The sequence below is a fragment of the Phragmites australis genome, chromosome 22, assembly GCF_958298935.1.
Source record: "Phragmites australis chromosome 22, lpPhrAust1.1, whole genome shotgun sequence".
Classification (NCBI taxonomy): domain Eukaryota; kingdom Viridiplantae; phylum Streptophyta; class Magnoliopsida; order Poales; family Poaceae; genus Phragmites; species Phragmites australis.
The window spans coordinates 2,288,024-2,302,967 of record NC_084942.1 but is presented as its reverse complement, the minus strand read 5'-3'; the positions used below and the strand labels follow the sequence as shown (position 1 = coordinate 2,302,967).

General features: G+C 45.2%; 1 protein-coding gene and 1 pseudogene across 1 annotated transcript; both read left to right on the top strand.

Annotated features, from left to right (window-relative positions):
• The first annotated feature begins 1,331 nt into the window (after positions 1-1,331).
• On the top strand, positions 1,332-3,983 carry LOC133905375 (scarecrow-like protein 3). Its single transcript, XM_062347136.1, has 4 exons — positions 1,332-1,562; positions 2,585-2,901; positions 2,954-3,245; positions 3,978-3,983. The coding sequence occupies exons 1-4, from the start codon at positions 1,332-1,334 to the stop codon at positions 3,981-3,983; spliced, it is 846 nt and encodes a 281-aa protein (XP_062203120.1).
• Positions 3,984-8,739: 4,756 nt separating this feature from the next.
• LOC133905580 (uncharacterized) lies at positions 8,740-13,026 on the top strand (annotated as a pseudogene).
• Positions 13,027-14,944: the final 1,918 nt, after the last annotated feature.

Sequence of the window (14,944 nt, the reverse complement as noted above, 5' to 3'; positions counted from 1 at the left end):
GACTCCAGCTCGGCGTGAATTTTTTTCAACTATTTTGGCACGAGTTGACACTAGAAGTCCATTCGTTTACTAGTTTTGCTACCACATGCTTAGCTCTCAGTCCAGGGTCGGTCCGAAGGGGTCGAGCGGTACGACCATCCCGGGCCCTCAAAATCTAAAGGCCTCATGTGTATATATATACTGTGTATATCGGTCTAAAAATAATCTGAAAAAATTAGATCTGGACGATTTATATTTAATAATAGAGCCTCATTTTTAATCTCGCTCCGGATCACCAAAATATCAGGACCAAACCTGTCTCAGTCTCATACACATACTTCTGTATTTCCTCCTCTTCCACTACCCTTACAACCATAAGAAACCATGGTAGAAAATCTTGGAGGTCCAAGGAGAAGAACTTCTGCTAGTACTGTGCTACTGGTAGTAGTACTAGTCCTACCATACATGCACTGCAGTGCTAAGTAGGAAATGTGCAATGCCAGGTTATTAATGGTGTTTTAAGAAAAGCAATCAACGGATGAATGAAGTTAAAAGGTGTATGCAAGAGTCGAGTAAAACATGTTAGATGACCTTAAAATCCTTACATGATAGCTTTTCCTCGGCCTATAGCAGCAGAGCTAGGAGGATTGCTTTGGATATTTTCTTGGTCGAAGTTTACAGGAAGCTCCAAGCAGCCGTCTTCCACAGTCTATGGAGACTCATCCAACGTCATTTTGTCCATTGTTGTATTTACCTAAGTGGATACGAAGGAACCAAAGAGAAGAATCCAAAGGTAACGAAATGCATATACTTGTAGCATCGCTTCCAAGGCGTGCAAGGCGTCCAAGCAGTGGTGGATCCAGCGGGAGGCTGAGGGGGCTCAAGCCTCCCCTACGTTCTGCTGCATCATGAGAAACAGTAGCAAACAGTAGTAAAAATGAGAAAAAATGGGAGAGAGGAAGAACGGAAGGGGACTGGAGGAGAAAGAAGAAGATCAACCCCCTTCCAGCCAGTCCTGGCTCCGCCACTGCGTCCAAGAATATATGGCGCCAAAATATTATCTTGTCCTCGTAAACTCCTTCACATGCTCATCGCACATGCATGCATGCGTCGATGACATGCAGGCCTTGGACGGTATAAATATAGCAAGGCCAACAACGGAAAGGGCCTGATCGAAGTTAGAGCACTCGACTCCAAATCCTTCCTAGCTCGAATTGTCGTAGAGAAGAAGAGGATGTTCGCTGCCAAGGCCTCGCAAACCATGCTGACCCTTGGGAGCAGGAGCAGCAGGAGGAGGCCTCGCAAACCATGCTGATCCACGGGCCTGGGCTGCAGGAGCAGCAGGAGGAGCCATGGCCTTGGGAGCAGGAGCAGCAGGAGGAGGCCCTAGCCGCGCGGCCGACGTTGTGGCGGGGCGCTTCGACGACGACAACCGGTGCTTCGCGCGCATCGTGGGCCTCGCCTCCGTCGCCGACGGCCCGCTGCAGCGGCTCGCCGTGATCATGGCCGACGGCCTGGTGCGCCGCCTCCTCCGCCTCACCGCGGGCATCAACAGACAACAGGGCTCTGATCGACCCCTCCTCGTACTTCGACCAGCGGTCCATCAGGGCGGCCCGCTGCAGCTTCTTTGAACTGAACCATCAACCGGGCTATCCTCGACGCAATGGCGCATGAAAAGGTCTTATTTTTTTATAAGCCTTTTTGTCAGCTGAATCTTAACTAGAAAAATATAGCACTCGCCCCATTTCCTGAATACTCAACAACTTTGATCATTTTATTTCTCCCCAAATACTAGTCACTTCACGCTTATTGAAGCTATGTTTACAATTTTTTGCCCCTGGCATGCCAGCGTGAGCCCTACTCGAATTTAGATATATAGATAGATAGATAGATAGGCCCACGGGAGCAAGGAAAAAATTTGTGGCGACCCGGATAAAACAAGCAGAAAGGGTACGGAAAAAAGGTAATCCTGCACTGTCTAACCCCGTGCCATCCGGTGCTCCCAGCAACTATAAAAGGCGGATTTAATAGTGGGAAAATTGTTTTGATAAAAGTTTACATAGTAAACATATTACGTAAAAAAAGTTTTTTTGGTTTGGGTACCAGGTAAACACATAAATTCCTAAACATAGATTATAATGTTCCATAAACACTGTAGCATGATTTAGAATTTCAATTTATGAATCAAAATGTGTTATAATAAACAAAAAAGATTATTTTTTTTACAAATAGTAGCATGTATCCTTTATCCCCCCCCCCCCTTTCCTTTGGATTTATTATCTTGGCACATATGATAAAATTGAACTTATAATTTCATATATCGAGTAATTCAAAAGGTACGTTTGCATTTCCCCCCAAATAGGGACTGCACAATTGACCCTTGAAATGGTGATTTACTTGGATATGTCCCCATTTATACGGCAGAATTCTACAGTTGTCAGTACTAACATTTGTTTTTTTTCTTTACTTTAAATTTATCATTTACTAAATTTTCTAATTTTCTGCTACCCTTAACAAACAATGAATTTTGAATTGGAGTACAAATATGCTAACTATTCGGTTGGTTTCGTTGATGTACAGTTTGTGCACGTAATCGACTTGTCAGGTCCGGCGGCTCAACCCTGGCAGTGGCTCAAACTCATGCGCGAACCCCTGGCAGCAGCCTCCACGGCTGTCCGGAGGGAGCCCGGATCTCCGCATCACCGTCGTCCACGACGACGGGACTTTCTTGGCCAACATGTCGGCGTTGCTCCGCAAGAAAGCCGAGGCCCTAGACATGGCGTTCTCGTTCCACGGTTTCTTAGGCCGGCTCGAGACCTTGGACTTCAGCAATCTTCTCGACGCCCTCGGGATAAGATCGGGATACGCGCGTGTCTTCAGCTGCGCGCTGCAGATGCACCTCCTCCTCGCGGTCATGACACGGTAAGCAACACTGGTGTGGCGCAACTCCAGCAGGTGGCGAACATGGCGCAAGTCCAGCAGCTGGAGGCCTTGTGCCCGGGAGCGAGAAGCTTCGTCCAGTACGTCATGGAGATGATCAAGATGAACCTCCACCCCAGCCCAAAGACGCCGTTGCCCCCCTTCGCACAGGCGCCGCTGTCCCCGCAGTGGATCATCCCGCGCTACTGACGAGCTTCCTGTCCGCGGTGCGCGCGCTGTCGCCGAAGGTAGTGGCCGTCATGGAGCAGGAAGCCAGCCACAATGGGCTGGACATCATGGCGCGGTTCGAGGAGGCGCTCCACTACTACGCCGCGCTGTTCGAAGTCGTGCATATGATTTTCTTTGTTTTTAATGTTTTTAAACTAAATATTTTGAAAGCTATGGACGTCAAAATTTAAAAAGTTTGACGGGATCTTGATCAAAGGGTCAAATATTTAAAACCGGAAGGAGTAATATATTCTAATAGAAAATAGTGGTCAAAGTTGGACATCGAAGACTATAAAAAAATAAAAATATCATGTATTTTTGATCGAAGGGAGTATGAATATTAAATTCACATGTAGTATGTAAGTAGGGCTCTAATATGTTTTTTCCTTCTCTAATTAATTGATATTAAATTCACATATTTTTCTAATCTCTACTGCTTAAAAAAGAGCTTGAGCGTCCTGTGTTTCGCTCGCGCCCGTTCTGCTCTTAGAAATCTCACGAGTTCTGCTCCCCTGCGTCCGTCCCGATCTCTACACGTCTTAAATACATAAAATAAGGTGTTGCATCACTATTATGGGCTTTTTCAAGTCTTGTAAGCGTGTCGGGGTTAGAGTCTAGATTATGTACGTCTCTTTCTAGGGTCACTTATCCCTAGGTCGACCTTCTCAAGTCTCTCTATATATATATAGTAGTTGTCGTAGTTCAGGCTCAGGTTTTACTTATATTATTCTATTTTAAATAATTTCGTCATTTATCGGTTTATAGAATCCCAAACTCGAGCTCTCATTGGTAATTAGTAATATTCAAATTACATCTATCTGTTCTTGCTTGTGTTCTCGATTCGTTTGTAGGAATAAATCTTCTTAGCGAGGTCAATCGCTTCTTGGTACAGTTGACAACCACAGAGTAGTGGTGTAGTGGTTACGAGGGTTCTCGATCTATTCGGGTTAGAACCTTTGAATCATCTACGTTAAAACTCCACCAATCAACTTATCATATTACATTCGAAAGATTACGCAAACCTCCATCAGTTGGAGCATCAATTCATTTCCGCAGGGACATAAGAACCAAATGCCAGAGTTGAATTGGGCCTAATTCCAATTCCAAGAACGAAACGGGGGTTAAACAAGTCTTGAGGTATGTGAGAGGGACAACTTAGTATGGACTGACATACAACAGGAAAAAATATGAGATGATGATCAGCTATAGTGATAGCGATCTGGCTGGGAGCACTGACGACCGAAAGAGTACAAGCAGTATGGTGTTCTATTATTTTGAAAATCCAGTGGCATGGTGCTTCCAGAAGCAAAGAACAATTGCTCTCTCATCTTGTGAAGCAAAGTTCATGGCAGCAACATTTGTGTCATGTGAATCATTGTGGCCGAGAGGATTACTGAGTGATTTAAATAGAGAACCACCATAAGCAGTAACATTGCATATCGACAACCAATCGGCAATCACGCTCATGAAGAACACAATATTTCACGAGAGAAATAAGCACATTGACACGAGATTTCATTTCGTGAGGGAGTGCATTGAGAATGGACAGATTATTGTAAAACATATCAACAGTCAAAAATAGAAATTAGATATACTGACTAAAGCATTGTCAAGATTGAAGTTTGCTGAAATGAGGCAGCTGCTGGGAGCCAAGAACATTAATTGAACCAGATCAAGATTGGGGGGGGGGGGGTGTTATCTGTAATTTGAACACTAGTTCAATTAGATCAACCAAGGGTCAAAAACCTCTTAGAATGCTACCTCATTTTATTGTTCACTTGGATTCCCAAGAGTTGCTATGTTTTGTATTCCTCTTCCGTTCACATCATCTTGTAATCACAATAAATAGAAGCAAAAGTGTGCAGTGTTTGTAAGACTGCAACAGAATAGAGTTTTTTTTTCCCAAAAGGATGACAAGAGCATTGCCAATTTTATCATAGAAGAAGAGAATTGACCCAGTTTATAAGAAAAATTGGGTCTAAAAACCTCACAACCTTGAGATGACAATATGATCATAACTTCACAGACGGCTCTCATACCAGAAGCGCAAACCCAATAACAGATCAGACCAACTCAACTCAACTTGCGTGCTAACCAACCAAACAACACCCTCACAACTCGGTTGGTGGAGCCCTGCTCCCACGCTACACCACTCCGTCACAGAAGTCGGCAGCACATCGCTTCGGAGGAGCACGCATTGAACCAAATCTCTGTCGAGAAGCACCAAACTGAAAGAAGAGCCATCGAGGAGCGAAGACATAGGGATGAAACCTACAGAAGAAGCCGGCCACAAACGACACCGAACAAATACCACGACGCTCACAACACACGGCACAACCAACAGACAACCGCGTCCAACCTAACTCAACTTGCGCACCAAACCAACATCCTGAGCAACAAGCCAACGGAGCCCTGCTACCACGCCAGTAGCAGCTTGGTTGGCGGAGCCCTGCTCCCACGCCGAACCAAAACCCCCAGACAATTAGTGGGTGTGTCACTTCGGAGGAGTGCGCATCAGACAACAACTGATATTAGGGACACCACATGATCTGGAAACATCGCCGTGTTGAACGGATGCGTAAGTGCCACCAACAAAAGAAACCATGTGCCACCAACAATGCAAGAGGATTTTCGGAGACGAAGCCTTCAGGAAGGAAGCGACGTCTACGCCGTCGTCACCTGACCGAAAACTAGAGCAAGGTTTTCACCTCAAGGAGGCCCCTAAGGCGGGAGAGATGCTACAATATCGTCTCCAGGGAGGAAATGGCACCCACGTGCGTCATCGATATTGGCACCAGTAGAATGCCGGCCTGAGCTTTCGCTCATGACTCTCCGCCCCCAAACACTTGCACTGATACCTCGTCGCAACCGCCACAGCCACAGACAGCGCGCAGCCCCGAAAACCCCACAACCAATTAGGATCCCCGTAGGGCGGCTATGGGGAGGAAGAAGAACCGGCAAGGGGAGGAACCCGATCAGGGGGAGGGCAACACAACACACCATGTCGAGGCTTCCACAATGCCCCATAGCCTAATAGCAACGGTGTGACATGGGATCAGAGGAGAACATGAGCACCTAGAGCAAAACGATAGTAGCGCAGTCTGACAACACACGACGTAGACTGACAGGACACAACGCAGACCGACAACAACAGTGCGGTGTGGTTCCAAAGGAGCGTGGTGAGCACCTCGAGCATGCACAGGAGCACGGACTCCACGGCGCCAGTGACTTGAGCACGCCAGAGGCGGTCGGCGGGACCTTATCACCCTGCACGATGACAAGGAAAAGCGACCGCAGCCCAGCGAGGAGAGAAGTGCGCGCATGAGCGGCAAGGCGGCAGCACAAACGCTAGATCTAGGCATAAGGCCGCCAAGCTCGAAGGGGAGAGCGAGAACTGGGCCTCTGATGGCCGGATCCGGTCAGCTAGAGCGTAGTAAGATGCCAGCCACAAGCCACGAGAGCCTGTTCTGCATCTATGTGCCCATCTCTAGCCAGACCCAGGACGGCCACAAGCGCGTGCACAAGCCACCCATCGGCGCACCGGCCCCACGCCGAAGTGGTCGAGGTGCACCGCGGCTCAGATCCGGACGCCACCCATCCAGCTGCACGCTGAAGAGCAAGCCACCAGCCACCATGTGGCGCCACACCGCCTGGCCTCCACGCGGGCACCCTAAACCGACCCCTACGCCGCAGAACCGCCATGCCACGCGGCGCCACCGGCATGCGAGAATGGCCACTGCCCCGAAACACACCTAGGCCGCTAGGCGCGTGAATCCGCCGGTCGGGCGCGCTACGGACACGCCACACGCATGGGTCCAACCACAAACTGCTAGAACAGGCTGGCCGAGGCACGGCAAAGCACAACCTCCATAAGATTTGGAACTGCAAAAGAAAAGGAGCGAGAGAAAGGGGAGGGGAGCAGGGAGAATGGAGAGGGAAAGAGAGGAAGGGGAGGCTACCGTCGGCGGCGGTGGTGGCTGGCGAGGAAGGGTTGGGTAGAGAGGTTGAGCGGCGGGTGGTTCGTTCCTCGCGTCTCATTTGCAGATGTAACAGAATAGAGTTTCAAAGTACTTCCTCACGTGTGTTCTTTCTTGAGCACCTAGCTCTTGTGTGCATATTTCCAACATCAAGTTCCAGTCATGCAAGTATCTCATCCAAATTGTAAAGCCCTCATGTTCTTGCTCTGTTGCTAACGATTTCCCAATCTCGAATTCAACCGGCACAGCTGATGCGAACAATCTCCTCGCGTCCCCAAGGCATGCGTCTAGTTTTCTAGCTTCAAAAGAACTATATATATGCTCTGTACAAAATCTTGCAAATTTAATGCTCATAACTGGAATTCGTATACTGTCCGCTCAATGGCACGGGCAATTTTTTTTGGAAACGAAACTTATGAAAATCATTCATTGGAGGTTCGCTATCTACAAGGCAACAGTTTCATCAGTCAAATAAAAATAGTGAGATAGGAAGACCGCACGAGCAGACCTTGCAAACATAAGGGCGCGGAGCAGGGGAATAGGCCACCAGCGCATGATGCATTTGGGGACGAAGAGGATTGCAGGGAGAGTGGAATTGGCGGGTGGCGACGGCGTTGGCGTTGGCGTCGGCGTTGGCGTCTGGTCCGATTTGACCGCCACATGTATACTGTCAGCAAGAGCGTACATGTTTTAGTAATGTTTGGTTGAAGAATAAGGTGTGATAGGTTAACTCTATCTAAGTGTTTGTTTGGTAGGGCTCCAGATTCTTTCAGAAACGTTTCGGTTTCAGATTCTTCTTGGAAACGTTTCTCTGGTGAATCATTCTTAATTTTCTGAAAACGTTTGGCAGGGATTCTAGATTCGGATTTTTGAAGAAAAATGACCTGAGTGATTCTCGAAACGGGTGAAACACCATTTTAGGTGATTCTCCTTGTAGTGTTAAAAATGAGAAACGTTTCAGGTGATTTAAGGTGAAACGTTTCACGTTTTGATGCGTTTGGCAGGGATTCTAGAGAATCAATAGAGAATCTGAAACGTTTCTTGCAACCAAATGAGGCCTAAGTATTAAGAATGTTCCGAGTTGGACGTTAGGAAGAGGTTAAGCGTCCTTACTAGATTTTAAAATGATTTCCCTTATTTATCACTATTAAAATTAAGGATATATAAATTGTTACAAATAAACCAGCATATATATTATTTTAAAATATTAATATAATAACTACTAACTTCCGTTTCATAATAATTGACAACTTTGACTTTACTATTCAATATTTGACCATCCATCTTTTCTACAAATATTTAATCAAATAGCTAGAATATATGGTATTCTTAAAGTATCTTTAATAACAAATCTAGTGATACTTTTTTCATTTTACTTAGCTAAATATTTAAACAAATATGATTAGTCAAAGATTGTACATGAAAAATCAAAGTTGTCAATTATTTTGTAACAGAGGTTAGTATTATATTAAAAAAATTGATTTTTCTAAATCCCCGGTTGCATTTACCACTTTTTAATTTCCCATCTGGGCTGGGCTCTCACGCGCAACGACAAGGCCCATATAATCCATAGGCCCAATCCGTACCGGAGACTAGGGCATTGGATGGGATGGGATGCGAACTGCGGCCGGCCGCCGTCTCCTTTTTGCGTTGAGGGCACCAAATTAAACCAAATTATTCCCCTTTTCTCGAGGTCGAGGGAAACGAAAATGGCGCCCAAGAGGAAGCATGATGGTCACGGCTCGGTGGAATCACCAGCCGAGTTCGCCAAGCCGGAGGACGACACCATGGAATCGTCAGCCGAGTTCGCCAAGCCGGTTTACCTTGTGGCGGTGCGCGAAGACGAGCAGTCGGCCTACTCCATTCTCAAGATCGAAGCCGCTGCCGTTGCCGGAGGCGACGGCGAGCGGCCGCGCGCCCGCATCGTTGCTGAGTTGCCTGGCGCGGAGCGTGGCATGTCCTTTGTCGCTGCGCATTCGAGGCACGGCTCCTGGATTGTCGGCGTCGGTGGTGGTCTAATGGCGGGCACCATCATCTTTGACCCGAGCACATTGGAGACGTTCAAGAGCCATCGGCTCAAGTACCCCAAGCACAAGCCCGTCCTCATCTCCCACCGCGGCGAGGTGTACGCCATCTCACGCCGCCCCCGGGTGGTGCCCCCCATCGACAGCGAGCCATGGTTCGAATCCCTCAGCTTCAACACGGGTGTTCCCTCCTGGGACCGCGGCGTTTGGCCCTGCTAGACTGTCCTGCCGCCACCACCCTTCTTCCCTGCCTTGATGGACCCTTTTGAATTTCGCAATCCACCCGAAATTACAGTCACATCCTATGCGGCCATGGGCTCCTACATCTTGCTTTCCCCGCAGCAAGAACTGATGGTGGGCACTTACGCCTTTCATGTGGTGAACAAAACGTGGGAGAAGGTCCACGACAAGAACCTGCCTTTTGTTGGCCAGGCAGTGCCCCTTGGCGGCGGCGGCCTCTTCGCCGCCTGCCCCATATCCAAGAACGGCATCGCTGCCTCTGCCTCGGTGTTCCACATGTCCATCAAGCTCTCATCGAGCACTCCCTCGTTATCAATCCAAGAGTTCTCGGTGGCGGCATCAGAGGACAAGATTCCTTGGCCGCTTTTCTGCCCCCTGGGAAAGGGCAGCTTCTGTTCCACCAGGTTAGGATCCGTCCGTCAAAGCCGCCACAGAGCCAACTGCTTGAAGGAGGTTCAGGTTATCTTGACCACCTTTCAGATGGAGAACATTGAGGCTATCTTGATGGCCTGCCAGTCCCGGGGTGCCAAGGCTAAGGATGTGCCAGTTGCAGCACGAGTGAAGGAACAGAGTCATACTTACAAATGTAAGGGCCGATATCGTTTGCTGGAATCTGACATACCTGTGGTTGCTGCCCTAACCATGTAAGCATCTCTCTTTTACTTCGGTAGGCTATAGCTGTCATTTATATTTCTATCGCTGCTACTAGATTATTAAATCTTCTACATATTTGCACCACCAAATGAAATGAAGTGTACTAGTGTTCTGTTTTCATAGATAAACATTCCAATTTATGTGTACAGTCTCAGTTCTGTTGGGCTATGGCCTACTGACCGCATTTCGGCCCTGTTTGGCTGCCGGAATCGGAACCAATTCTAGGTGGTTTCACCGAATCTGGCAGCCAAACACACCATCCTGAAAAATTTCAAGGCAAAACGTATCGGTGAATTGGGGGTGAATCGCGAAACGGCTTGAGGGCCGTTTCACCCGTTTCTCCCATGCGCATGTACCAAAATGCCACCGCCTAGCCGCCGCACCACTCGCCCTCCCAGACGACACGCTGAGCCGCCGAGTTGCAGCACCGCTAGGCCGACACCCCGAGCTGCCCCCCCCCCCCCCGGCTCAGTCGTAAGGGAGAGAGATGAGGGGAGAGATTAAATGAAAACTAAAAAAATATTATTTGTATTAAAAATAGTCAAATAAAATCTAAAAATAGCAATCAACGAAGGACAAAATGGTCAATTGCACCACCATCCTCTCCATCCGGACACTGAATCCAGACAACTAGCTAAACTGTTTCCAGAGGTGTTTCTGATTCACCATAGAAACGTTTCCAGGGAGAATCCGAAACCGAAACGTTTCTGGGAGAATCTGGATTCCTACCAAACGCACCCTTAATTTGGCTTTTGGTATGGACCAATTCGAATATCTAGCATGCCATGCAACATTGCACTTGTTTGTCGCTGAGCAGATCTGCCGTCTTTTCCGCTAGCTCTGGTGAGATCTAGGCTAGCCCAGCTGCATCATCAGTTGAGCTCCAAGGGCTGCCTCCCCTGCAATGCCACTGTTCTCTCTTGCTTAAATTCAACAGGCGCTTTATTTTTTTTGTGTGTGTCCTGATTCTATTTGATAATTCTATAACTGTCAAAACATTAGAACATTCCTTTAAATAGGGGTTGATATAAAACTGATGTAGTAACTTCATATCTGAGTTCTAGATGTGTGTTGCTCAAGGTTTAATTGTAGTATGCACATGAAATTGCAAGAGAAAGAAAGGCTTAGGCCTTCTGTCTGCTAGGGGATTCTGGCCCACACTTCCCTCGAAGGCTGAATTCTTGTGGCAATTACTGCTTTGTGTTTCTACTTTCCACTATTAAGGTTTGACTTTGTGAAATTTGCAATACCATTTGGTTGTGGCATTGGGATACAAAATCTCTCGAAATTCACAAAGTAATATGATTTAATATGCAAGTAGCTAGTAAATGTATTGGCACGTGCCAGGGTATGGTCCATTCTTCCCTTGAAGGTTAATCATGACGACAGTTACGTTCTTTGTTTTGGTTCGACTTGTGAAACTTGCACTATGATATAGTTGTAGATTGAGATGACATCTTTCTAAATTCACAGAGCAATAGGGTTGAGCAGCTAACCAGCAAAGACTAGTGGATTAGAATGGTAGAGCTGTTTTCAGGAAACTGCACCAGTACCTTTTTTTTATCAACTGCAGAACACATTGCTTTGCTTTGGTTTTCTGATTGTTAACCAGCCGTGGATGGTTCTGGTATTTGCTTCTTTTCCAAGTTTATTTCATTCTGTACTACTTTGAATGATATTTGTTCTTTTGATCGTCTGTAGTGCTCATTATGTTACTACAGAATCTGAATTCGAGAACCATTAAGATTGTATGTTGTGTTACTACTGAACCTGAATTCCGCGACTTATTAAGGGTGTGCATGAACTACAATGTTTTGCTAGCTCCGTTTTATGCCCGCTTATCAGCTGTCGTCTATGAGTGCAATAACTGGTGTTGGTTGAATATTGACGGGCTTCATTTTACGATGACCGTTTGAGGGAGAAACAGGGAGAAACGACTGAGACAAGAGCAAGCTGAGCTACTGAAAGCACCATCTTCGAAGCACCTGTAACTTTTGGCTAAGCAGTTGCATCTTTCCCACCCACCTGAGGATGAGGCCATCTTTAGGTCCTATCTATGAATCGAGTTTTAGTTAATATGAATGAATGTTACTATTGAGCGTCACTTACCATGATAAACGACTAGCAGTATTTTCATTTCAGTTGTTGCTTTGTTATTTTGTTACTACTAAATTGCTCACCATGAACAGACGATTAGCTTTCCAACTTTGTCATGCTGCATATGAGGATGACATGGTCCTGTAATTTTTTCTAACAGATGATTCCATTAGGCGGGTATACATAGCAGCCAAATCAAATTGTCCCTCAGCCTGGTTTTAGAACAGGGCCATTTGACACCCTTGAACTCTTCTTGCAGAAATCTAAATTATATTCTGAACCTACAATTCGTTCATTTTCAAATTTGTGTTGACGTGGCATCCAAGTGGAGTTCTAATTGGCAGCTTGTGGACCTTTTGGGCCTCTCATTTCATACTAAACTCCTGTTCTTCCTCCTCAGCCTCTCTTTATCTTTGTCGTTAGGTTGGATTCAGCCCGCAGTTGACCGTCGCCTGCTGGTGCTCATCCCGCACCTGCCATCTTACACGCGCTGCTCATGCTGTTTGCATTCGACACCGAATGCATTGTCATATATCAATGCGATGTACTTCTCTTCATTGGAGGCATTAATTCATGGATAAAATTTAGCTTCTTGCTCCCGATTAATGCTGATTTGGTTCCTATGAAACTTTGCTAATCCGGCTGCATCCAATTGTTAGGCCTGGATAACAATTCATGTCGGGCCAGAAAATTCCGCCGGAGCTCTCTATCATTGCAATCTATGCACTATATATATGTTGTTATCTCCCTCTCTTGTTTGCTGGCTGGATGATGCACGTGGGCTTTGCCGCACGCACGCTCCCCAGCAGCCGTCCGCCACCATCCTCCGGCCATAGCTGTGTGCTATATGGAGCCGTCCTTCTCCCTCTACTTGTCTGTGTTGTGCGAGTGTTCCAGCGTGAGCGTGGCGGCCACGGAACAGGATCGTCTGATGTTGTGTCTCAACATCAAAGGTAAATAGTAAAATGAGTCTACTGCTACAGTGCCTTTGATGTTACCATTTCGTATGAATACTGTGCATAGTTACTGTTTACCAAAAAAACTGTATAATTTATTGTTCATTCGTCTACTGTAGCTCCAAATATGCTCTGTCTCTTCTCAAACGCACGACTGAGATAGAGCAAAGTTAGAGGCACTGTAGCTCTCTGACTTTGCTCTGTGGACGTCAGAGGATCCCATTTCGGTAGCCACCTCATCCAAAAACCACCTACTATAGTATGGGCTGGAGGGAGTAAAGTAAACGGGTTGAAAAGTTTGATGATGGAAAACGAACGGGTCGTGAGCTCATGGTGTAATTTAAATTTCTCCAATAAGAGTTTGAGGATGTAAAATGAACTTGTTCCTTGATTTTATAGGGTGCATTAGGATTTGAAAAGTCTTTAAAAACATACTTGATCATTAATTTCTCTTTCAATATATTGTAGTTATAAAATCAAAATCGTATTAAAAGACCTCTGGAATATGAATCTATGGGTACAACTTTGTATACTAAACATGCATGTAATTTGACTAATTGTCAGTGAAAACTTCCAAAGTTTGTTTTTTTTTCAAATTCTAACAGACCCTATAAAAGAAAACAAAGTTCGGTGCAGTCTCCTTCAAAAAAGATCGGGACCAAAGGCAGCAAGTTGGTCTGCTACATAATTAGTAGTTGGGAAAAGTTTATTTTAGTACCTCCAACTATTCGGTTAGTCCACATAAACTCCATACAAATTTTTGACTCATTTAACTCCCCTGAACTATTTAAGTTGGGCCAATTCACCCCCAAATGAAGTTTGTCTTTTTGGTTTTCCTCGTCCAAGTTGTGCTTTAGGTTCAGATTTTGTGGGTTAATAATTAACACTATACCCTATGTTATAAAAGGGTATCAGAATTTTTTGTGATTATTTTCATAGGTTGGGGGCATCGATACTAGGTTGTCTCTTGAGATACGAAAATGTATGGAAAGTTATCTAAAAAAATCTTAAACTATTTTCTAATATAGGGTATGATGTTAGGTATCACTCCACAAAATGTGAACTTAAAACCTAATTTGTACAAGGAGAAAAAAAAAACTTTATTAGGGGCTGAATTGATCCAGTTTAAATAGTTTGTAGGGTTAAATGAGTTAAAATTTTGTATGGGGCTTAACTGGACAAACCGAATAGTTGGGGATAGTAAAATCTACCTTTTACCTAGTAATAATTATTTTCACGGGGACAAAGGAAGTTTATTAATTAGTACTCCATTTTTTTTATAGGACGTATTAGGATTTTAAAAAGTCATTGAAAGTATACTTTAACCATCAATTTTTCTTACAATATATTATCAATTGCTATAAAATACATATCGTATTAAAAGATCAATGAAATATGAATCTATTGATACAACTTTTGTATACTGAACATGTGCATAATTTGACTAATTGTTAGTCAAGATTTATGAAGTTTGACCTTTCCAAATTATAATGCACCCTATATTTTGAAATGGAGGGAGTACTCTAACTTCAGATAACTTGAATGCCGTCATCTGATTGCATTGCCATACGCTTTTGACTTTAATTTGAAGACGCTATACCAGCTAGTATTAATGTGACGACTCGACATTTCTATATTCAAGGTAGAATGCTAGTCTACGGTCATGCTTTGGTAAGTGGAGCTTATTGCAACATGAACAAATCAGAGTAACATAACTTAAGGCAATATAATGGATCTATACACAATAAAGCCATTAGTTAAGGTAACGTCGCATAATACCATTAAGTCACAAACCAAACCTGATTACTAGAAGATCTAAGTTCCAAACCTTAAAGGAGGGTCAAGATATCCCTAAGGCTCTGATTGATTC

Bases quoted from the DNA above. Each gene is read 5' to 3' on its own strand.
- LOC133905375 (XM_062347136.1), top strand. From the start codon at position 1,332: ATGGCCTTGGGAGCAGGAGCAGCAGGAGGAGGCCCTAGCCGCGCGGCC. The intron at 1,563-2,584 runs GTACTTCGACCA...TCGACTTGTCAG, and splicing joins GCTCTGATCGACCCCTCCTC to GTCCGGCGGCTCAACCCTGG. The intron at 2,902-2,953 runs GTAAGCAACACT...ACATGGCGCAAG, and splicing joins CTCCTCGCGGTCATGACACG to TCCAGCAGCTGGAGGCCTTG.